The sequence below is a fragment of the Paramormyrops kingsleyae genome, unplaced genomic scaffold (genome assembly GCF_048594095.1).
Source record: "Paramormyrops kingsleyae isolate MSU_618 unplaced genomic scaffold, PKINGS_0.4 ups78, whole genome shotgun sequence".
Lineage (NCBI taxonomy): Eukaryota > Metazoa > Chordata > Actinopteri > Osteoglossiformes > Mormyridae > Paramormyrops > Paramormyrops kingsleyae.
This window is the reverse complement of record NW_027326016.1, coordinates 89606-113588: the sequence shown is the minus strand read 5'-3', so window position 1 is coordinate 113588 and position 23983 is coordinate 89606. Positions and strand designations below refer to the sequence as shown.

General features: G+C 44.5%; 1 protein-coding gene and 1 long non-coding RNA gene across 4 annotated transcripts in view; both read left to right on the top strand.

Moving 5' to 3' along the window:
* The first annotated feature begins 35 nt into the window (after nt 1–35).
* LOC140586880 (protein disulfide-isomerase A3-like) overlaps nt 36–23983 on the top strand; it is a 37289-nt gene continuing 13341 nt past the window's right edge. The window contains exons 1-12 of one of the 3 annotated variants that reach the window (XM_072708365.1): nt 36–217; nt 585–663; nt 5802–5919; nt 6015–6122; nt 7637–7766; nt 8442–8555; nt 8754–8879; nt 10218–10400; nt 10598–10706; nt 17441–17569; nt 17742–17821; nt 18270–18327. In XM_072708365.1, the coding sequence (XP_072564466.1) occupies nt 72–217; nt 585–663; nt 5802–5919; nt 6015–6122; nt 7637–7766; nt 8442–8555; nt 8754–8879; nt 10218–10400; nt 10598–10706; nt 17441–17569; nt 17742–17821; nt 18270–18327 (1380 nt within the window). In that variant the 5' untranslated portion in view covers nt 36–71. Of the gene's footprint in view, nt 218–584; nt 664–5801; nt 5920–5999; nt 6123–7636; nt 7767–8441; nt 8556–8753; nt 8880–10217; nt 10401–10597; nt 10707–16245; nt 16306–17440; nt 17570–17741; nt 17822–18269; nt 18328–23983 lie in introns of those variants that run through there. The other 2 variants (XM_072708364.1, XM_072708366.1) reach the window with 2 other exon arrangements.
* LOC140586881 (uncharacterized) lies at nt 679–4001 on the top strand. The gene is made up of 2 exons (XR_011988678.1): nt 679–3026; nt 3265–4001. It is a non-coding gene; the product is annotated as an uncharacterized lncRNA (long non-coding RNA).

Sequence of the window (23983 nt, the reverse complement as noted above, 5' to 3'; positions counted from 1 at the left end):
TAGGAGGGCGCCTTTCAGCACGCTTTGCGCACCGTGCTTTAGTAAAGCGTGGCTCCCCTTCCCAAGCAGATATGGCTGACGTTTCGTCCGCTCTGATCGCCCTGCTCATCCTGAGCCCTATGGGCCTTGGTATAGACGTACTGCAGCTCCAAAACACCGACTTCGACTACTGGGTGTCCGAGCAGGATATGATGCTGGTGAAATTCTTTGCCCCTTGGTAAGGGAAAAATATGCATATAACAATTATTTTTTAAATGCCGGCATGTTCTGTGTAGTCGATATCCAGGTGTTATGACATAAAATTACCAGTAAGGTGGATTTTACGTTGTTTCGGGGGATTGGCGGTTTAGGGCTGGTATGTTAGATTGGGAAAAAAATACATGAAAGTGGATTATGCATGCGCTGGAGACACGAATTATGGCTGCACGCTGAATTTCTGGTTAGTTTTAATTTGGAAATGGATAAATGCGATTGTGTTTTGGGTACGTATTAATAAATGGTAAGTGACTAGAAAGCTGCGATTAAAATTTGTGGTGTGTATTACTGTTCATCGTAATAACAGCCGGTCATCGTTTGTTTGCCAGGTGCAAAAAATGTCAGAAATTAGCTCCTGAGTATGAAAATGCAGCAACGCGCCTGAAGGGGACTGTCACTTTAGCAGAGGTAATAATTGTTTATATCCGTATTTTTTTTTTGTTGTAATTAGGAACCTCGTGCTTTCCAGTAGGCTATTAGTTAATAGTATTGTATCGCCAGCGGGGATTATCATATCCCGGCATGCTCGCGGGGAATTGCCCCTTGTTGTACTGTTATTAATGTATTTCCCGATTGTGGCGTGTATGTTTGCCCATATCTTATGTGAGCCCTGTCCGATCCTCGCGTGTCCTTAACTGTGTATAAATCTCCCACCGTGTATGTACCTTACAGTACGGCTTCTGACGACCTTGTGTTTCTATAACTCAAGGTGCTTCGGTCTCCCGAATAGTACGGTATGACTGTATGTACGAACATTAAGAATTGGTTTGGTATTCTACCCTTTTCTCCTATCTGACAAAAACTGCTTCAATCAGTTACAGACCATGTGTAAATCAAGCATTATACACTCACCTAAAGGATTATTAGGAACACCATACTAATACGGTGTTTGACCCCCTTTCGCCTTCAGAACTGCCTTAATTCTACGTGGCATTGATTCAACAAGGTGCTGAAAGCATTCTTTAGAAAAGTTAGCCCTAGCATCTTGCAGTTGATGGAGATTTGTGGGATGCACATCCAGGGCACGAAGCTCCCGTTCCACCACATCCCAAAGATGCTCTATTGGGTTGAGATCTGGTGACTGTGGGGGCCATTTTAGTACAGTGAACTCATTGGCATGTTCAAGAAACCAATTTGAAATGATTCGAGCTTTGTGACATGGTGCATTATCCTGCTGGAAGTAGCCATCAGAGGATGGGTACATGGTGGTCATAAAGGGATGGACATGGTCAGAAACAATGCTCAGGTAGGCCGTGGCATTTAAACGATGCCCAATTGGCACTAAGGGGCCTAAAGTGTGCCAAGAAAACATCCCCCACACCATTACACCACCACCACCAGCCTGCACAGTGGTAACAAGGCATGATGGATCCATGTTCTCATTCTGTTTACGCCAAATTCTGACTATTTGAATGTCCCTTTGAATGTCTCAACAGAAATCGAGACTCATCAGACCAGGCAACATTTTTCTAGTCTTCAACTGTCCAATTTTGGTGAGCTCGTGCAAATTGTAGCCTCTTTTTCCTATTTGTAGTGGAGATGAGTGGTACCCGGTGGGGTCTTCTGCTGTTGTAGCCCATCCGCCTCAAGGTTGTGCGTGTTGTGGCTTCACAAATGCTTTGCTGCATACCTCGGTTGTAACGAGTGGTTATTTCAGTCAAAGTTGCTCTTCTATCAGCTTGAATCAGTTGGCCTATTCTCCTCTGACCTCTAGCATCAACAAGGCATTTTCGCCCACAGGACTGCCGCATACTGGATGTTTTTCCCTTTGCACACCATTCTTTGTAAACCCTAGAAATGGTTGTGCGTGAAAATCCCAGTAACCGAGCAGATTGTGAAATACTCAGACCGGCCCGTCTGGCACCAACAACCATGCCACGCTCAAAATTGCTTAAATCACCTTTCTTTCCCATTCTGACATTCAGTTTGGAGTTCAGGAGATTGTCTTGACCAGGACCACACCCCTAAATGCATTGAAGCAACTGCCATGTGATTGGTTGATTATATAATTGCATTAATGAGAAATTCAACAGGTGTTCCTAATAATCCTTTAGGTGAGTGTATGTCTACAAGATCTGAAAGCTTTTAGCTACCCTTGATTGTTAACGTGGATTATCTCAGGCATTATTCATAGTTTGTTGATATTTGTGTTTATCATGTGCATTAAACGAAGCAAGGTCAGGTCAGGTTGGGGAGCATGCATTAGTACAGCCCGTTGTTACACCCACTACACGATGAAACACCTTGGAATCCTGGTTGGTGACCTCCCCCAGGCTGACATGCAGTCGAGTCGCACCCCCTGGAAATGGACATCTACATGGGCGTCCCCTTGGCCTGGTCCAGCTACTCAGATCCTCAGCAATAACGATCCTGCGAGCTGGATGACTCTCAGGGAAACGAGCCTCATGGCTGTAGTGTCATAATGCTGTAACTGATGCTCCGTCACAATGCAGGTAATGTGCCTCATTCAGAACCCCGTGAGCAACTGCTTGATCACCAGTCAAACCAGTGGTTCTCCGAAGAGACACGGTACTAAAGGAGTCCAGTCTTCATCTCAGGTCACTGGATATCATCCATGTCTCGCAGCCATACAGCAAAACAGGGAGCATGAGGACTCTAAAGACTTGGACTCTTGTCCTCTTACAAAAATGTTGGGAGCACCACACATTCCTTTTCCAGTGACCTCATGACCCCCCCCCCCCCAATGCTCTCCCAGTCCGTCTACTGACCTAATAGGAAGAATCACCAGAGACATGAATATTGCTGCTGAGGTAAGTGAACATTTCAACATGGTCAATATTATCCCTGCAGAAAGATGCACTGCTGATGGCTGTGCCCAAGGGGTCATTAAAATCCTGGATCTTGGGTTTTATCCAGGACACTCACAAAGCCCAGACTTAGACTCCTCGCTCCTTTTCTAGTGAGCCCCGATCGGAGCCTCCATTGATTCTGCGAAAATTACAGCATCATTGGCAAAGTTAAGATCAGTGAATCTTTCCTCACCAACAGATGCCCCACTGCCGCTGAACCCCACGACCCTGCTCAGCACACAGTCCATGCAAGCATTGAACAGAGTAGGAGCAAGAACACACCTCTGATGAATCACAGAATCAACTGGGAAGAATGCAGAGGTTCTCCCTCCATTCTGCACAAGACTCACAGTACCAATGTACAATCCAGTCATGATACCCATGATCCCTCAAAGTGTCAGGATGTCCCACAGGGCAGCTTGATCAACTAAGTCGAACATTTTAAAAATATCAACAAAGGCTGCAAAGAGACTTTGCCAATATTTGCATTTGTACTCGATGAGAACCCTTAGTGCCAGGATGCAGTCAATGGTAGATGACTTGGGTGTAAAACCAGATTGCTGTGATTATTATTATGTTATTGTTATTCTAATTTTACGGATTCTGAATTCTTTAAATATGGGACCAGGTTTTACCATTAAACTTGATGATACATGTGTATTTGTTTTTCTTGTTGAGATTGTTTTATATTGTGATCTTTGCTTTAATTGAAGTAATATTTAATTTAAATAACAACTAAACTGTTTCTAAACTGTTTCTGTTTTACCTGGAACTGAACTTGTTTGATACAAAAGCATTAGACCTACATTGTGTTTTGGGAGGTCTCCGTCTTCACTTTTTATTACCTGATATATACAGTATATTTTGTTTTAAAGAAAGCAATAACTTTCCTAATCATTACTAAATGCCACTAACATAAAATGAATGTAAGCATATTCTGACAATGCATTTTTACTTGTTCTTTACAGAAAGTAATGGTCTGTAATGACTCATTTAAAGCCATTCAGCTACATATTTATGCTACTGATATGATATTAAGCTTGATTTTCAGGAGAAAAAAATAGGCATTTTTTTAAATCACTTTTTTCCAAATATATGCATATTATTTTGGCCAAATAATTAATTTAGTAAGTTCAGTGTCTCTTTTTGATACATCATCACTATTGTGAAGTTAATCCTTGTATATTTTGTACAGTAAGTCTTGAAACTGAATGTAAAATTCAGCAGAAATACCCCGAGCTTAAGAAGTTAATTATATAACTACTTTGCCAATTAAGAGGACAGTTTTACATTGCAGGGTGGCATGGTGGTTAGCACTGTTGCCTCGCACCTTTGGGACCTGGGTTTGAGTCTTTGCCTGGGTCACATGTGTGTGGAGTTTGCATGTTCTCCCTGTGTCGTCGTGGGGTTTCCTCTGGGTACTCCGGTTTCCTCCCACAGTCCAAAGACATGCTGCGGCTAATTGGCGTTGCTACATTGCCCTTAGGTGTGCATGTGTGAGTGAATGGTGTGTGAGTGTGCCCTGTGATGGGCTGGCCCCCCATCCAGGGTTGTTCCCTGCCTTGTGCCCATTGCTTCTGGGATAGGCTCCGGACCCAGTAGGATAAGCGGGTTGTACGATGGATGGATGGATGGTTTTACATTACATTCTTACCCTCACATTGAACTTCCTTATAAAAAAAACTGTTACCCCACTGAAAACTACGGGTAGCAGTTTCTGGCAGCATAAAACTACATGTAAGAACTTGGTACCCCCATTTAAAGTATCGGAAAGTTTTATTTTGATAATATAAATCCTTATACAAATATAATTTCAAATCTATGGGTAGGATATTTTGACAAAGTAGACAAAAATGACTGGTATACCTCCATTCACACTAGTGTGGTTTTGCGGTATCACCCACTGCAGAGCTACAATTGCGTTCTCATCCCTGAGGTGGATTGTCATGGGGTGGGTGCAGCAACATGCTGTATCACTGTGCTGTATCACTGTGTGTATCACCTATAACTGAAAATTTCTGGTATGGTATCAAATTCTGGCAAGGCAGCAAAAAACGTCCGCCTAAGTGCTGTAAGCCTATGTATTTATGATAAACCATGCCTATAAAATGTCTTTCTAGATCACTTAAAAATAATTTCTCCTGTGCTTTACAGGATTTCCATGTAGAAAAGATACTTCTAGAAGTAGTTTAGGTATTTTTCAAATCATTACATTTCTTGTTATATTATCAAATCAGACTTGTAGCACCGTTACAGTCTAAGGACCAGGTTAATTTGTGTGAATGAAAGGGAAAAAGGAGAAAATCTATAAGCTCATCTCATAGATAAGTGTACTGACAAACTATTGTACAGTATAAGCAAAAAAAAAAAAACACAGAATCATACAAGGAAAAAGGAGGAAAATTAATTCATTATAGCCAAGAACACTACTACTCACCCACCTGGAAACACAATTACAGCACAGCCAAAAAAAACTCTTCCTCTGATTGACTGCCTCCAGCTTTCCTAACCACACAAATCAGACAATGAAGATGGCTATTAAACAACATAACCCTAAACTCACCATATGACAGCTGAAGAATCGCAATTGACAGAAAATTCTATCAGTCACAGTGGTTGCGCTCACAAACAGCAGGATAAAGGAAACAAGTACTGCAAACATGGTACCTAGTTCACAGCATGGATAGTGAGATGTGGTGTTTCTCAATAATGCCACATATTTCCATTTCTGACCAGGTGGATTGCTCAGCAAACTCAGGAATGTGTGGACGCTTTGGAGTGAATGGGTACCCCACTCTCAAAATATTCCGAAATGGGAAGGAAGCTGCTATCTACAATGGACCACACACGGCAGGTGATTGGCTTTCTGTGGGCCTTTGTCATAAGTGAATGTGGCATTGCGTGTGTATGCTGCTATTATCGTTGTGTGACCAGTGTTTACACATGCAGAGGGCATCGTGCAATATATGCAGAAGCAGGTTGGACCCAGCTCTGTGAGCCTACATAGCAAGGCTGACCTGGATGCCTTCATTGATAACTTTGATGCCAGCATAGTGGGTAAGTGTTCATTTATATTGTTCTAACACCTGAAGCCAGGAGGTCATTCATTTTACATTTACATTTACAGCATTTGGCAGACGCCCTTAGCCAGAGCGACTTACATAAGACTCTACAATGATTTTTTCCCAATACTAGCTCAATAAAACCAAAGCTATGAATACCATCGATCTAATACTCTGTTGGAAAAGTGCATTTTTATTTATTTATTTATTTTTTTGTTAAGGAATGGCAGAAGTGCTAATTCAGGTATTTCTGGAAAAGGTGTGTTTTAAGTCATCTTTTGAAGACACTCAGTGACTCAGCTGTTCGGACTTCTAGGGGGAGTTCATTCCACCAACTTGGTGCCAGAACATCATCACAGCTGACACTAACTAAAAGCTGATTTTAGAATTTACCATTTTTTTAGATTGTTGTCTAGTTAAGAGGCAGTGATGATGAGGCACAGTATGTCAACTTGAAGTGCTTTACCAGTTCCACATGAGATGTCACCCGCTGTTCTCTCATCTCTTCTTATTTCTGCCCTTTTATCTGCCTGATATCTAACACCTAATATATTATACCATATATTCTATGTCACCAGTCTGCTTGTTTTGGGTAATTATGACTCTGATGATTAATATCAGGGAGAACACAAATACAAAAGTGATGAACAGTCCTACACAGGGCGCATAACATCATGGGAGGTACCGCACACAGAGAGTCATTGGTCTCCGTCGTGTTCTCCACACTTTATTAATGTCCTTTACATTGCTTTACACTCACCAGTTCTTCAACTGACACCTTTCTCAATTTGTTTATTTGACATTTTCAAAATGCTGCAAGTAAAAATCTTTGCCTGCTCAGGTAAACATGGTTGAGGCACCCTCCTATGTCTATGAGACTCTGGTTTACTGACAACAGTTTACATTTGTTAAGTTTCCGAATAGAGAAAATTGGCTACGGTCAGGGTAAAATCAGGGCAGCTGCAACCTATAACTTTTATATATTGAAAGTAATAATAAACTGTGCACATAAAATATAACTCAGACCAAAGTCTGCCGCTCATCTCCAATGTTTGTCATCTACAAGTCCAGAATGCATAAAAATCACATTTCAAAATATATAGAGAAAAAGGCAATATACACTGTCCTTGTTTATAGTTGTCACAGTAAGCTGTTGGCGCAAGCCTGCTAGCAGTCAAGTTTCGTGGTTTATGGAGGGACTGTGTTCAGCCGTGTTTTAACCTGATAACTCACTTGAATGAAGTGAAAGGAAGAGCTGAATGGTAGATAACGACGTCAGGCAGCATTTCAACTTGAGAACTCCCATAGTGCATGTTCAGTTTTGCATTGTACAATTTTTTCTTTTAATCAAGTTGAAATGTTCCCAAACTTTGAATAATTTCTATTCACTGAAATGAATGAGAGATGGGCATGTTAGAATTGTTTTTTTTTTTTTTGTACGTTTACCTGTACCGCTGACATAGTGACAGCAGTGTAATAAGGCAAATCACCTTTCTGCCTCCCCAATAGGCTTCTTTCCTGGGCACGGCTCTACACAGCTAGCGGAATTCCTGAAGGCTGCCGCCACCCTGAGGGAGAGCTACCGCTTTGCCCACACAACGAAGGCTGAGTTGGGCGTCATGCACGACCTGCACACAGAGTGAGGGGGCATTGAGGGCCAGCCTGTGCGTCTGGGGCAGGGGGCGCTGGAACACTGGGCTTAAGAAAGTTGCTGCTTGAAATCCCTGGAGTGCTTCAGCTGCATCTGTCCTGATATTGCAGCTCTGCTTTCATTATGCTATCATTATGAAGTTCTGCAGCTACTATTACAAATTCATGGAAACCTTGTGTAAACCATGCTAAATAGAAGTGTAATGCTGTACTTTTAATTAGAAACGTGATGCCGTGTTCATGCTTTGTACCACAATGCTTTTAGGTCATAGTATTGCAATACTAAGCAATACTATTATTGGCATGTTGCTCAGTGGGCTACGTCTCTGTGCCTGTGCTCAGAAGATCGCCAGTTCGAGCCCAGCCTCAGCATGTCTGCAGGTCCTTCAGCAAGGCCCTTAATTCCCAGCTCCCTGGGCGCTGCTATATGTGGCTGCCCTTCACAGCCAGCTTGCTCTTACCTACAGAGAGCAAGTTGGGGGAGGAGTAAAGAGAATTTTCCCAAGGGGATCAATAAAAAGTATCAACTGTTATTACTAGCTAAAAGGAAGCTGGATAATGGAGCGAATGGGGACTCCTTCCCAGAGCGTTGTCACTCAGCTTTCCCTTCTCTGGCTTCTTCTTGTCGCTCAGCCTTCCCTAATTCTTGGCTTCTGTCTTGCAGGACTGTTCTGCTCTTCCGACCACCACGGCTCCACAGCACATTTGAGACAAGCATAGAAAAGTATGATGGTCCTATTAATATCTCTGGACTACGCAAGTTCATCAAGGACAACATGTGAGTGCGTGTGTGTGAGTGACTGGGTGCGTGTGTCTATGTTTCTCTGCTATTCTTTTGCGATATGGTTTACCTTTTTCTGTTTTCTATCCATCCATTCATACTTCAGTGAAGGGTGGGCATGTCTGTCTCCATCTCATGCCTGAGCGCTTTAGATTTCTACAGACATTAGTACAATTTTCCCCCTTCTGCCTGCAGCTTTGGAATTTGCCCTCATGTGACCCAGGATAACAGAGATAAACTGAAGGGGCGAGACTTGCTGACCGCTTTCTATGATCTGGATTATGTGCGGGATCCTAAGGGATCCAAGTACTGGAGGAACAGGTGAGCACCCTGTGTGTGTGTGTGTGTGTGTGTGTGTGTGTGTGTGTGAGAGAGAGAGAGAGAGAGAGAGACCTGCTTACATGGACATTCTTGCATACTATTTTCATTGGGTAGTAGACAGATTATATTTCTAGATTGAGCTACACCATGTACACCAGATATGACTGCCCGGCCAAAAAAAAGAGTCGCCTTTTGAATTTTTCGTTGGACGCCTTTAGCTTTGATTATGGCACACATTTGTCATGACATTGTCTCTACAGGCTTATGCAACATCTCACCCTTTATTTTCATCCAGATTTGCATTCATTTCTCACCGAGATCCTGTATTGACAAGTGAGTTTAACCACTCCATAAAGCCTCCTTTATCACATCCCAAAGACCTTCAATGAGGTCAAGGTCACAATTCTGTGGTGACCAAGTCATGCGTGAAAATGATTCCTCATGCTCCCTGAACCTCACTTTGACAGTTCGAACCCATAAAATCTTGGCATTCTTGTCCTGGAATATGCCCATGCAAACAGGGAAGAAAAAAATCCATTGATATTGGATGGAGGTGTAACCTGGCCATTCAGTAGATTCAGGTACCCAGCTGACTTTACTTTATTGCTGCATAATGTTGCTGAGCTGTAATAATGATCCAGTCATTGGCTTTTAATTATTTGCTGATATAAATTCAAACAGCGACTTTTTTTTGGCCGGGCAGTGTTTATCAAGTGCTGTCTTAAGAGTGCACATGTCATTATGCCAGGTACACAGAATCTCAAAATCTGAAGTGTATGTAATGGGAATCCAGTCATATTGAAAATAAGAAATTTAATTATTTTCATTATGGAGCATTTATTTATTATATAATATGAATAATATAAAATAATAATGTTAAATAATAATATAAAATATTGAATTGTTCTCAGTGATTTTATAACTCACCCATGTAAAGCACCTTGGGGTAACTGTTATGAAAGGCACTATGTCGCTGTACAAAAGTAAATTGAATTGAATTATATAAAAGCTCAAATTTGGGGGTTGCAGTTACACAGCCACCATTCAACTGAACTGTCTTCATTTGCTATATTTATTGTCGATACATTTGTTTTCAATAGCCACTCATCCATAAGGGTTTGCAGTTGTTTGAATCTTATATTTAAAATATGCACGGCATAAGACATGGTACACCTTGTATGTACTAGTAAGTCAAAGGGCTTTTGTATCTGGACAAAAAGGATATAGTATTTCCTGCTGCCTCTTAAAATTTCAGCAGATAGACAATATATTGATGCTAAGCTGTTCTTTCTCTCCTTGCTGATGCTGAAGCTCTCGTTTATGCTCTGCCTCTGTTAGAGTGCTGAAAGTGGCATCTCAGTTCCAGTCTCGGAGCCTTAGCTTTGCAGTGGCCGACAGGAGAGAGTTCTGGAAAGAGCTAGAGCAGGAGTTTGGCCTGGGCCTGTCAGACAGTGGGGGGCCGCCTGTTGTCACCATCAGGACACGGGAGGGACATAAGTATACCATGCGTGAGGAGTTCACGTGAGTATTGAGGAGACTAGTGTGCAGTATGTTTCTGTATTGGCTATAATATTTTAAACATAGTAACAAATGAATAAATGTGATTGTAGATGATTTTCCCTGTGTACCTCAATATTATGTTGACTTTACAGATTTTATCACGTCTGTTTCTTCGATGCAGTGCTCGTGTTTATGCCCATGTTTGTGTCTGTGTTCAGTCGTGATGGAAAGGCACTCGAGCGCTTCCTGGAGGATTATTTTGCTGGATACCTGAAGCGCTTTATTAAATCCCAGCCTGCTCCTGAGCGCAATAATGGCCCCATCAAGGTATGCGTGCCTATGTTGCATACACACTGATGTGCCAGAACATTATGACTATGCCCCACTTGAAGTGAATTTTGTTGACTGTGGTGAAAATGGTGTCTTTGAAGTCTGGGATGTATTACATAGCTGGGGTGAGCAATATGATGATTTTATATTGTGATTGATCTTGAAGACGTCCACAATCTGCTTTTCATGCGAATTGTAAAAACTGTGATCTTTTATGTTCTCCTACTAATATTTCCAAACTTCATATAATACTTTGATTACCAGTAGTAACGCATCACTACCCAATCCATACCACATTATCTGCCATGCCAGTAGCTCACTTTGAATTTTCATGTCTGAAAGAGAACCTGTGACAGAGACACATGATATAATTTGGCCAGTCAACACAGCGTCTAGTAGGAAGTCATTCTGTTTTGGCTTGTGATCCGACATGCAACTACCCGATTCGTACCATCTGCTCGATTTGTACCTCGCACGTTTGTGCATGTACAACAATTCCAAGCATACGTGCACAGCATTATATTTTCTGGCACTGCCCGATCTGTTCATCCTACCATTTTACAGCAAACTACATAGTTTATATTTACAGCAAACTACAGTGGTCACTTTATTGAATCCACTGACTAAAAAAAATCTGTTTCTTTGCTTGTATATTTAAGTGTTCACTGCCGAAGTTTGTAGTCTTTTGATCAACATTATTACCTAAATATCCCATATCTGAAATAGTAGTTTATTTTCCAATAGCTTTGGTCCCCTCTGAACTACAGGAATATAAACGGTTACCCAACCATGACTGGGGTACCTATTGAGTCCTATAAACACAAACTGAGACATAAGTGCAGGTCCTATGCAGAATTTTCATTAAACAGACAGAGAACGCAAAGTATCTAAAAGCAGAATATCTGGCTTAATAACCTATTCTGGGCTGGTGGAGATCACTCACGAGGAATCCATAAAATGAACCTGATATAGTGAAAAGAAATATTAATAGAATGTGTTGTGAAAATGTTGTGAAGTGAAGTAGTACATATCAGGCACCGTCAGGCAAGGAACAAATCGGGGCATGCACAGTCAGATATTACACAAAGCGAAAACTTTGTAAACTTTGTCAGGCCACGGTTGGCACATCCAGAGGTAATACGACAGATCTATATAAAGACTGTAAATGGAAGCATCTGACACAACTTTGTTCAATATTTAAAATAAAGTTTAACTCAGGATTTAATTACCATTTTGAAAGCAGTGTCTTTTAATGTAATATTGTGTTTTAAATGGTGCTAAGAGGTTAGTCCTTAGGCTTGTTCCAGTCTGAATATTCTTGACAGCACATTTCAAAATTGGAAAGAAAGATATGAATTCAGATCGTGGATTGTGATTGTATGTTATAAAGATTTTTTTAGCAAGATCACCCACCCCTATAAGACAGTAAGCTCACATTTGGTACTCATAGTCGACATGTTGAATGCAGAAGAAATGGGCAGGGATAAAGACTGGAGTGACTTTGACAAGGGCCAAATTGCTGTGGCCGGATGACTGGATCAGAGTGTCTCTGAAACGGCAAGACTTGTGGGGTGCTCATGGTCCGCCATGGTGGGTACCTCCTGAGAATGGTCCAAGGAGGGAAAAACCACAAACTGCTGGCAGAGCATTGGGCTGCCAGGACTCATTGATGTAGGATGTGATTGACGGTACAAACCAACAGAAGAGCTATTGTGTCATAAATGGCAGATAATATTAATGATGATCACAGCAGTAATGTGCCACAACACATAGGCCTGTATTTGTTGAGTGAAAGCAGAACATTGTTAAATCTCTTTTCATCATTAGACCCTACATAACTCATTGTCAGCTTGTTTATAAAGAAAAGAAAGTTTGTTCATATTTGGCATAACCGAAAACTATAAGGTTACATTTACATTACAAGCCTCATTGTTCAATTACAGTTTTTGCTCAGATCAGATTTGCCTCTCTTAACAGTTGAACCTATTCATAATTACAAGTGACCTGTTTCTAACTGTACTGAGAATCCATCTGTCCTCCTTAACAGCACACATTGATATGTTTTTGCATCTGTGTCTCCAATAAGAAAAAATGGTATATTTGTGAGACAGCTCATGGTATTAAACCTGACAAAATGGATGTTTTTACCATTTCTTTGTCAGTTGTTTAGATCACCATTTGATTTTAATAAGTTCAACAAGTCCCTTCCAGTTTGGCTTGAACTGATTCATTTCCCCAAATATCGAGTAAATCGGCATTTTTCCCATCCTTCCCGTCCATTTTTTACTGTGCTGCCGCTGCTGGATGAAGACACCAATGCTCATACATATGAGCAAAAAGAAAACAGACTAATTCCAATTTGACCATTCTCATTCATATTGCATGGCTATGAATCAGATGGGTATCTGGAACCACATATGAAAGTGACTCAAATCTGATTTGAAAGGATCAGATTTCTGTGTCCACACAGCCCTGAAGATCTGTGTCACATTAAGACAATAAAAAAAATCAGATTTGAGTTACATTAGCCTGGTAATGTGAACATAGCTTTATGCTGCTTACAGGTATTTTTTGGAAGTTCAGCTTAGCTGCAGTTATGCCGAGTCAACTCCTTACCAGCCTGATAGCCATATGTTTGTAATATGCCATTTGCCTCATATATATATATATATATATATACACTGTATATATATATTAGGGGTGGAGCCGAACCCGAATACGGTATTCGGAAAGGCACAAATAATGTGTTTTTTACGAATACTTATTTCGAACAAATACTTTAAAAAATATTTGTATTCGGGAACAAGAAAAACTTTATATCAAAAAGCTGCGTTTCCTCTTGAGACCGCAGTGCATGCCCGGATGAGTGAGTGAGTGAGTGAGTTCAGGAGTCGGGGGGGGGGGGAGTAAAAGAGGTGACTGACACAGGCTGCTCCACACAGCAACAGAGAAGGCTCTGAAAAAAAGACTTAACTGTATCACTATTTTTGTACCTTAACTGGGTTCCGGAGGCAGTTTATAACTTTCGGGAAGCGGAGTTTGATCGGGAGATTATTCCATTATGCTGCATTATTGACGTCTGCAGTCAGGTGCTCTCATGTTCGCTCTGTTTACGTAGCTCTGTTAGCTCAGTAATTTAGACAATAGGCTGTTGACAGAGTAACGTTAACGTTTGGTTAAAAAGGTTAAAACAATGCTTGTGTAGTTGTGTCGAATTGTATGCTCTTGTAGGAGTTATATGGTACGTTTAAGTTACTCTGTCTACTGCATATCCATAATTATTATAATGGATATAATTAAAGAATACTTACACTGTAACATAAATTAGAAGTGCAACGCAAAAAAACTGGATTTTTCCAATTTTGGTGAGCTTGTGCAAATTGTAGCCTCTTTTTCCTATTTGTAGTGGAGATGAGTGGTACCCGGTGGGGTCTTCTGCTGTTGTAGCCCATCCGCCTCAAGGTTGTGCGTGTTGTGGCTTCACAAATGCTTTGCTGCATACCTCGGTTGTAACGAGTGGTTATTTCAGTCAAAGTTGCTCTTCTATCAGCTTGAATCAGTCGGCCCATTCTCTTCTGACCTCCAGCATCAACAAGGCATTTTTGCCCACAGGACTGCCGCATACTGGATGTTTTTCCCTTTGCACACCATTCTTTGTAAACCCTAGAAATGGTTGTACTCGAACTCATTAGAACTCGAATTTCTTAAAAGTCGAACCAAGCAGTTCGAAAAAAAAAAAAGACCTAGGACTCCATCTTAATCTCAGAAGTCGAACCGTGAACGCCGACCTAAGATAACTTGTATGTGCGGGGAAATGAGTCACGCGGCACGTCTCTCAGTGGAAACAAAGGGTAACGCTTCAGTGTCAGCCTCGCATTCGCTGTGATAGCATCGTTTGTTGGTGATAGTGCTTCTTTTTATTGAAAATATCAGGTAATACTGTACTTTATATCATTTTGGTAGCCATTGCTCACCAAAATGTTATGCAATAGTTGTACAAATGTTACAACCTAAAAGTTTGCGATTTATGAACAAATTAATGAATAGAGAGTAATAATAGAAATAAACAATGGACCGCATGGCATAGTCTAGTGTTGCCGCAGTGTCGGGGCATGGCTTGGGGTAGTATTGGGGTACATTCTTTAACGTTTTTAACGCCATTTTGTGTTTAAATGCTAAAAAAAAGCTGGCAGGCGGTGCAGCCGGAGCCGCGGGCGTGGCGGCAGGCGGTGCAGCTGGGCTGGACGGGCGAGCCGGGCTGGATGGCGGCATCAGGCAGGGCCCCTGGCCGCAAACGGAGCAGTTCCCTCAGGGTCTCCTCCACCTGGGCTAGCTGCTGGAGCGGGGAATCAGGGTCGGCGGTAGCAAACTCCCTCCGGAGCTGCTCCCGGAGCGGAGCTGCCTCTAGGGAGTCTCTCACGGCGGGTTCCTCAACCACCCGCCAGTACAGTTCCTGCAGGAGGCGAAACCTGCTTACAGCCTCCAGGCAGGGCTGTGGCTCAGGAACCCTGGGGGGTGCTGCAGCAGGCACCTCGGCCATGCGGCCAGCAGGGGGCGCCTCGTCGGGCGCCGCCGACACGTGGCCAGCAGGGGGCGCCGCAGCAGGCGGTGCCGCGGGCAGTGCGGCGGCAGCAGCAGCAGGCGGAGCTGCCCCTTTAAAGGCTTTAGGGATCTGGGGAATTGCGTCTCTTATGGCGTGTATCCCTCCTAGACCCAGGTGCACTGGCCGGTAGTTGTAAGCCTCCATGGGGGGTGGCTTCTCACCGGCGCTGAGCAGATGGGCAGCAGCGGTTTCCTCCCAGGTGGGGAGCAAGGAACAGGCTCCCAGGAAGAGCGTGGAAGCTTCTTCCGGTTGTTCCCTGCTTTTCCTCCGCTTCTCCCAGCTGCTTGTCAGGCTTTGGCTCAGGCGGCGGAGGCATTTCCGTGCCCTTCGGAGGGGATAGTCCTGTCCGGGCGGGTGCCCCTCCGTGAGGAGGTCCGTGCCCCGGTTAGCCAGAGCCACGGCTACGGGGTCTTCTTGGACCTCGGGCTGGGACCGCCAGTACACAAAGTCTTGCAGCAGACCGAGCCGGTGGTGCTCGGTCTGCCGCTTTGTGCTTTCTCCGAGATCTGTCATTCTGTCACGTTGGGTGATCCGGCGAGCGGGTAAGCAGGCGAGTAGATGGCAGTATGGGGCAAACGGGGTTTATTGACAGGTCTGGAGGCACATCAGGGAAACGAGCACGAGACATAACAATGACAGATCTGGGGAGACTCACTCAGACGCGGACTAAATACACCGGACAAGGCAAGAGAAACAGGAAACAAGTGATGACAATCCGGGAATCACACAAAGTAACGAGGTGGGCGCGGCACACACGAGGATCGGACGGAGCTCAGCGTGACAGATAGACAGTAGCAGTAATTATTATTATATAATAATATACATTTAAATATAAATGTACATAAATTACATAAAGATTTCTTATTCATTATTTTAATATTAATAATAAACCATTCGTGCGTTTAATTATAATAATATTGTTGTGCCAAGCAGGGACGGAACGGAGACAGGCGCAGACGTCAGGGTTTCGGGGAATGCGGGGTTTAAATACAGGTAAGGCAGGCAAAACGCAGACGGACAATACATTGACCGAACTGGGGAAACAAATTGAAACGTGGGCGAAATACAGAGGGCTAATGACAACAACCAGAAACAGCTGATCACACAAGGTTAATGAGGGGGCGTGGCACACGGAAGGAGCGGACGATCGGGGCAGGACATATTGTTTGGATACATTTATTGACTTACTTTACAAATTACTGTTTTGATAAATGTGCTTAGATGTGTTTAGTACAGTATATGCTCTTGTTTTATTCGGTTCATTTTGTGTTTAAATGCTAAAAAAACATATTTAGGTGTAATTTTTTGGGGCCGGGAACCAATTGGTTTTCCATTATTTCTTATGGGGAATATTCGATCACAACTCGAACTTTTTAAGATTCGAACTTGAGTTCTGAATGGATTAAGTTCGAGTTTTGAGGTACCACTGTACATAGAGGTAAGGAGCACACGCAGATTATAACACCTTACCATACCCACCACACAACGAAACACCTCAGGGATGAGAACCATTGTGCAGCAGGTGATAGCTCAGCACCACACTAGTCCAAAAGGAACAGTGTGAGTTTTCTTTCAGTGGCTGAAGTGCCAATACTGCGACCAAATTTTCCATGTTAGTTGGAGGACCTGCTTGCAGGGCTGGATGTAAATTAATATCATACCCAAGATGGAGCAATTACAGGTTAAGGGCCTTGCTGAAGGGCCCAGTGGAGTATGATTACTCTTGGCAAACCTTTAGATTGCTGGCACACATCCCCAGCCTCAGAGCCACTACTCCGCATATCACATTTGGTAAAAGTGTCTGATAAATAAAGCAAAGGTAAATGAAAATTGAAAAAGAATGGAGTTATTGAGATTGTCATAATCTTGTCTTCTTGCCACATTCTCATCCCATTTGCTGCTATCAAGAAGTCACATTTGTCTTTGAAGTTAGTTGGTTAGGACAAATATAATCCTACATGGATTATTTTGGCCTTCAACATTCTATTCTTCCTGAAGTCTACCTAGATTCAATATTTGTTTAGAAATTTTCCTCAGACCTCCAGTTTGTTGAGGTAGTACAGCAATAACATGTGAAGGGATTTAATAGTTTGAGTGTCTTTGTGACAGGGTTTGTGTCTTTGTGCAGGTGGTGGTAGCAGAGACGTTTGAGGAGATTGTCAATGATCCAGACAAGGATGTGCTGATTGAGTTTTATGCCCCCTCATGTAGACACTGCAAGAACCTAGAACCCAAGTATGTGGGGCTGGGCCAGAAGGTGAGTATCATGCACTCCTGAATTGTGTAGGTTATTGACGTGTTTCATGCATCTGACAGAGCACAAACACATCTGATTGATAATCATCATCTGTCTATAATGGTGTTTAGCTGCCTTTTATTGAGGGTAACTAAGCAGTGGTGTTTTTGGTCCCTTTCCCCATTCTCTGTAGCTATTGGGTAACCCCAGGATCATCATTGCCAAGATGGATGCCACTGCAAATGATGTCCCAAATGGATATGATGTGCAGGGGTCAGCTGCCTTTATTTCAGCATATATGTTTTCATGTATGTGGAGTTTGCATGTTCTCCCAGTGTCGTCGTGGGGTTTCCTCCGGGTATTCCGGTTCCCCCCCACAGTCCAAAAACATGCTGAGACTAATTGGAGTTACCAAATTGCCCATACTGTAGGTGTGCATGTGCGAGTGACTGGTGTGTGAGTGTGCCCTTGAAATGGGTTAGCTCCCCATCCTAGGTGGTTCCCTGTCTTGAGCCTGTAGCCTCCGAGCTCCAAACCCCCAGTGACCCTAAACAGGATAACCGCATACCGGAGGTGGATGGCTAAATATAAAATATAGTGTGTTTGTGTGTGTGACTCTTACAAAAAAACACTGCACAGTGCAGACCCTGTTGTGTAAGGTCATATTTCCACCTGACTTGGTGGACATTATTACCTTATTACCTTTTTCTTTTCTTTCCAGCTTTCCCACTATTTACTTTGCACGAGTTGGGAAGAAGGACCTGCCACTTAAATATGAGGTTAGCTAATCTTTTTTTTGTTTCAAGAAAAACAAAAAAGGAGCGGCACGGTGGCACAGTGGTTAGCACTGCTGCCTCACAGCAAGAAGGTCATGGGTCTGGTCCTGGGTCCTTTCTGTGTGCAGTTCACATGCACTCCCCATTTTCATGTGGGTTTCCCCCAGGGGCTCTGGTTTCCTCCCATTAATCCTTTCCCTGTGATTAGTTCCACTGAGAGATAATCTGTTAGCAGATTATGCAACAGCGATATTGAGATTCCATACTTCCAATTAAGGAGAATTTTTTTTTTTAGCTATGATCAAGGTGATAAGTATGATCCTGTGATATTTGCACATATGGCTGATGGGTGTAATATCTCCATGGAAGACAAAGAGATGGACGCAGTGGAATGCTGTGACCCAGATATTGGGAGAGTTCAAAGATTACAGTTTGCTAGGAATTTTGGGTTAGTGTACCTTGCCAGAAGGAGTGGTAATAACATTGTGTTGTGTTGAGAGTCCATTGTGAATATCTGTACTGGTGAAGCCCATAACATGCATTCTGCAATTAGTGATGTGTGTTCTATGCATTACCTTATATTGGATTAGTCGTAGTTGTTCGCACTGGAGAAGATATTACTAATTCTGAACTCCACTGTGCTCTTCCTAGATATTTCTCGGATGTCCGAGAAATGGGAGCGCGCATGTCGTCACTTCCGGCTTCAAAACTCAGAATCCGACTCAGAATACGAGTTCCGAGGGCAAATGGAATGCAGAAAAACTGCCCGAAATGGGTTGACAGAGACATTTCAGGGATTTTGAGTCATTCTGCGCTGCAGATTGGTTAATTGCGTTAAAAATTTTAATCAGATTAATCATGATGATGGATTAATCCGCATTATCACAGAATCACAGAAGTGCAAGGTACCTTTGCCAAGGGCACTGACACAACCCCATACCATGACAGACCCTGGCTTTTGGACTTGTTGCTGGTAACAGTCTGGATGATCCTTTTCTTCTTTGGTCCGGAGCACACGGCGTCCATTTCTCCCAAAAAATACCTGAAATACTGATTCATCTGACCACAGTACACGTTTCCACTGTGTGATGGTCCATCCCAGATGCCTCCGAGCCCAGAGACGTCAACGGCGCTTCTGGACACTGTTAACATAGGGCTTCCTTTTGGCACAGTACTTTTTTTACTGGTATTTGTGGATGTAACTATGTATTGTGGTACTTGACAAAGGTTTGCCAAAGTAGTCCTGAGCCCATGTGGTCATATCGCTTATAGATGAATGACGAACCTTGATGCAGTGCCACCTGAGGGATCGGAGATCACGGTTGTTCAGCTTAGGCTTGTGCCCTTGTCCTTTACACACTGAAATTCCTCCAGATTCCTTGAATCTTTTAATTATGTTATGCACTGTTGAAGGTGAAATATTCTAATCTCTTCCTATCTTTCTATGAGGAACATTGTTTTTAAACATTTCAATAATTTTCTCACGTATTTCTTGGCAAACTGGCGATCCTCGGCCCATCTTTGCTCCTAAAGGACTAGACCTTTCTTGGATGCTGCTTTTGTACCAAATCATAATTACAATCACCTGTTGACATCACATGTTTCAAATCACATCATTATTTAACCAATGTACCTCATTACTAGCCCTAAATTGCTCCTGTCCCAACCTTTTTTGGAATGAGTTGCAGGTCTGAATGACAGGAAAGGATGTACACTCACCTAAAGGATTATTAGGAACACCATACTAATACGGTGTTTGACCCCCTTTCACCTTCAGAACTGCCTTAATTCTACGTGGCATTGATTCAACAAGGTGCTGAAAGCATTCTTTAGAAATGTTGGCCCATATTGATAGGATAGCATCTTGCAGTTGATGGAGATTTGTGGGATGCACATTCAGGGCACGAAGCTCACCACATCTCAAAGATGCTCTATTGGGTTGAGATCTGGTGACTGTGGGGGCCATTTTAGTACAGTGAACTCATTGTCATGTTCAAGAAACCAATTTGAAATGATTCGAGCTTTGTGACATGGTGCATTATCCTGCTGGAAGTAGCCATCAGAGGATGGGTACATGGTGGTCATAAAGGGATGGACATGGTCAGAAACAATGCTCAGGTAGGCCGTGGCATTTAAACGATGCCCAATTGGCACTAAGGGGCCTAAAGTGTGCCAAGAAAACATCCCCCACACCATTACACCACCACCACCAGCCTGCACAGTGGTAACAAGGCATGATGGATCCATGTTCTCATTCTGTTTACGCCAAATTCTGACTCTACCATTTGAATGTCTCAACAGAAATCGAGACTCATCAGACCAGGCAACATTTTTCCAGTCAACTGTCCAATTTTGGTGAGCTCGTGCAAATTGTAGCCTCTTTTTCCTATTTGTAGTGGAGATGAGTGGTACCCGATGGGGTCTTCTGCTGTTGTAGCCCATCCGCCTCAAGGTTGTGCATGTTGTGGCTTCACAAATGCTTTGCTGCATACCTCGGTTGTAACGAGTGGTTATTTCAGTCAAAGTTGCTCTTCTATCAGCTTGAATCAGTCGGCCCATTCTCCTCTGACCTCTAGCATCAACAAGGCATTTTCGCCCACAGGACTGCCGCATGCTGGATGTTTTTCCCTTTGCACACCATTCTTTGTAAACCCTAGAAATGGTTGTGCGTGAAAATCCCAGTAACTGAGCAGATTGTGAAATACTCAGACCGGCCCGTCTGGCACCGATAACCATGCCACGCTCAAAATTGCTTAAATCACCCTTTCTTTCCCATTCTGACATTCAGTTTGGAGTTCAGGAGATTGTCTTGACCAGCACCACACCCCTAAATGCATTGAAGCAACTGCCATGTGTGTCACGATTCGCGGGTAGGCGAGCAGGGAAGCAGTCGAGAGCAGCCAGGTAGTTAGGGAAACGGGGGTTTATTTGGAGGCAGACGGACATCGACGGACACTGCACATGACAATACAATGACGAGTCTGGGGAAGACTGACTCAGACGAGGACTAAATACAAAAGACAAGCTAGACTTAACAGGACACAGGCAATCACAATTAGGGCTGAACATGAGGTAACGAGGTGGGCGTGGCACACATCGGGAGCGGACGGAGCGGGGCGTGACATAACACACCGGGCGCGCCCGAGAGGAGGCGACGGACGAGACGGAACCGGGGAACAGGACCTGGAAGACAAAGCAAAACATCAACCAAAAACAGGGAACAAGACAGAGACACAAAACAGGAACAGGGACGAGACGAAGGACAGAACCCGACAAAGAACAGGGAAAGCGGACAGACAGACCTGGAAGGGAGACACAGAAGGGGAGAAAGGCGGAACAAAAGGGCCAGGAGTGAACGGAGGAGGAACAAAAGGACGAAGAGCAGAAACAGGCGGGACCAAAGGAAAGGGAGGAGGAAGAAGGGGAGCACGAGGGAGCCCAAGCGGTCGACGGGCAGCGGCCGGAGGGGCCGCAGGGGAGAGGGAGGAGGGAGCAGGAGGGGACCACCCAGGGGCCAAGGGAACGGGACGAGGGAGTGACGGAGGGGACACGGAGGGAGCAGGAGGGAACACCAGTGAAGGCAGGCAGGAGGGGGAAGCCGCGGCAGGCGGAGGCGCAGCCGAAGCCGGGGAAGGCGCCGTCCGACGCCCAGCCGGAGCAGGGGGCCCCGGAGGCGACCGACATGGAGCCGGAGGCGCGACCGAGGACCGGCACCGCGGATCCAGGGGGGGACCCGAAGGCGACCGCCGACCCCGAGCCGGAGGAACCGCAGGCGGCCCCGGAGCCCCGGCCAAGGCGAGCGAGGGCGAGCCAGGGGGCAGGGCGGGCGGGAACCGGGCCCCACGCTTATGGCCCCGTCCCTTTCGGGACACTGACAGGCGGGGTCCTGGGGGGCGTCGGCCTTGCCGGGGTAAGGGCGCGGGAGTCAGGAGGGAGGCAGCAAGCAGCGCAGCCGCGGGCAGAGGGGCGGCAGCAGCAGCAGGCGGTGCCGCGGGCAGATCGGCGGCGGCGGCAGGCAGCGCAGCCGCGGGCAGATCGGCGGCGGCGGCAGGCAGCGCAGCCGCGGGCAGGTCCGGAGCATGCAGGTCCGGAGCAGGCAGGAGGGATGCCGAGCGTGTTGGCGCTGTTCCTTTAAGGGCTCTCGGCACCCGGGGAACAGCGTCTCTCACGGCGCGTATTCCTCCGTGTCCCAGACGCTCCGGCCGGTAGAAGTACGCTTCTAAGGGAGGCGGCTTCTCCGGCGGGAAGCTGGCCAGGCTGGTTGCGGCGGTGTCCTCCCAGGCGGGGAGCAGAGAGTAGGCTCCTAGGTAGAGCGTGGGAGCTGCTTCCGCCAGCTCTCTGCTCCGCTTCTCCCGGCTGCTAACCAAGCGCTGGCTCAGGCGGCGAAGGCACTTACGTGCCCTCTGCAGCGGGTACTGTTGTCCGGGCGGGCGCTCTTCCTTGAGGAGGTCCACGCCCCGGGTGGCCAGCCCCAGGGCTACCGGATCCTCCAGGACCTCGGGCTGGGATTGCCAATACACGAAATCTTGCAGGAGACCGAGCCGGTGGTGCTCGGTCTCCCGCGTCATGTTGTCGTGGAGACTCGTCATTCTGTCACGATTCGCGGGTAGGCGAGCAGGGAAGCAGTCGAGAGCAGCCAGGTAGTTAGGGAAACGGGGGTTTATTTGGAGGCAGACGGACATCGACGGACACTGCACATGACAATACAATGACGAGTCTGGGGAAGACTGACTCAGACGAGGACTAAATACAAAAGACAAGCTAGACTTAACAGGACACAGGCAATCACAATTAGGGCTGAACACGAGGTAACGAGGTGGGCGTGGCACACATCGGGAGCGGACGGAGCGGGGCGTGACAATGTGATTGGTTGATTATATAATTGCATTAATGAGAAATTCAACAGGTGTTCCTAATAATCCTTTAGGTGAGTGTATATATATAGTATTAAAATTCATGAGAGAGGGATATAGGATAGCATATATCATACGAACTAAGGTATATAAAAAATAAATAATAAAATATAGACAATGCAAATTATCATCACGAGCGGTGATAATTAATCCCCATTAATCAATTAAACACATAAGCAGCTGCAGAACTATTTGCACTCGGACGTGCTATCATCACCCACCTTCACACACGGACTGGGGAGCCCTTTTCAGTCCTGGCAGGAGACCAACACGTGAGTTCCGAGAAATGCCGGGCGATGCTCGCTTTATCCCATGGCTGAGCTCCGGTCAGTACTGGGATCTCCCCCTTCCTTTATCCTTTATCCTAGATGTGTGAGGCAACAGTGCTGACCACTGTACCACTATGCCACCCCCAGTTTCCGCATTTATAAGATTATACTTGTAGTGCATGCTAATTCCTATATTAGATGAGACTAAACATTGAGAAATTTCAATAGATAAATGTAGTTTTTCCACACAGTACTGTGATTGTGTGTAAAATAATAATAAGTCTTATTTATATAGCGCCTTTCTCACACTCAAGGACGCTTTACAATGCAAACAATGATACAGAAAACAATGCACACGCAACAGCAACAATAACAACAGAACAACAACATCAGTGTTACATAGTAACAGTTACATTATAGCATTCGTGGAATAAATGAGTTTTCAACTGAACCTTGAAAATGGTAAATGACTGTATC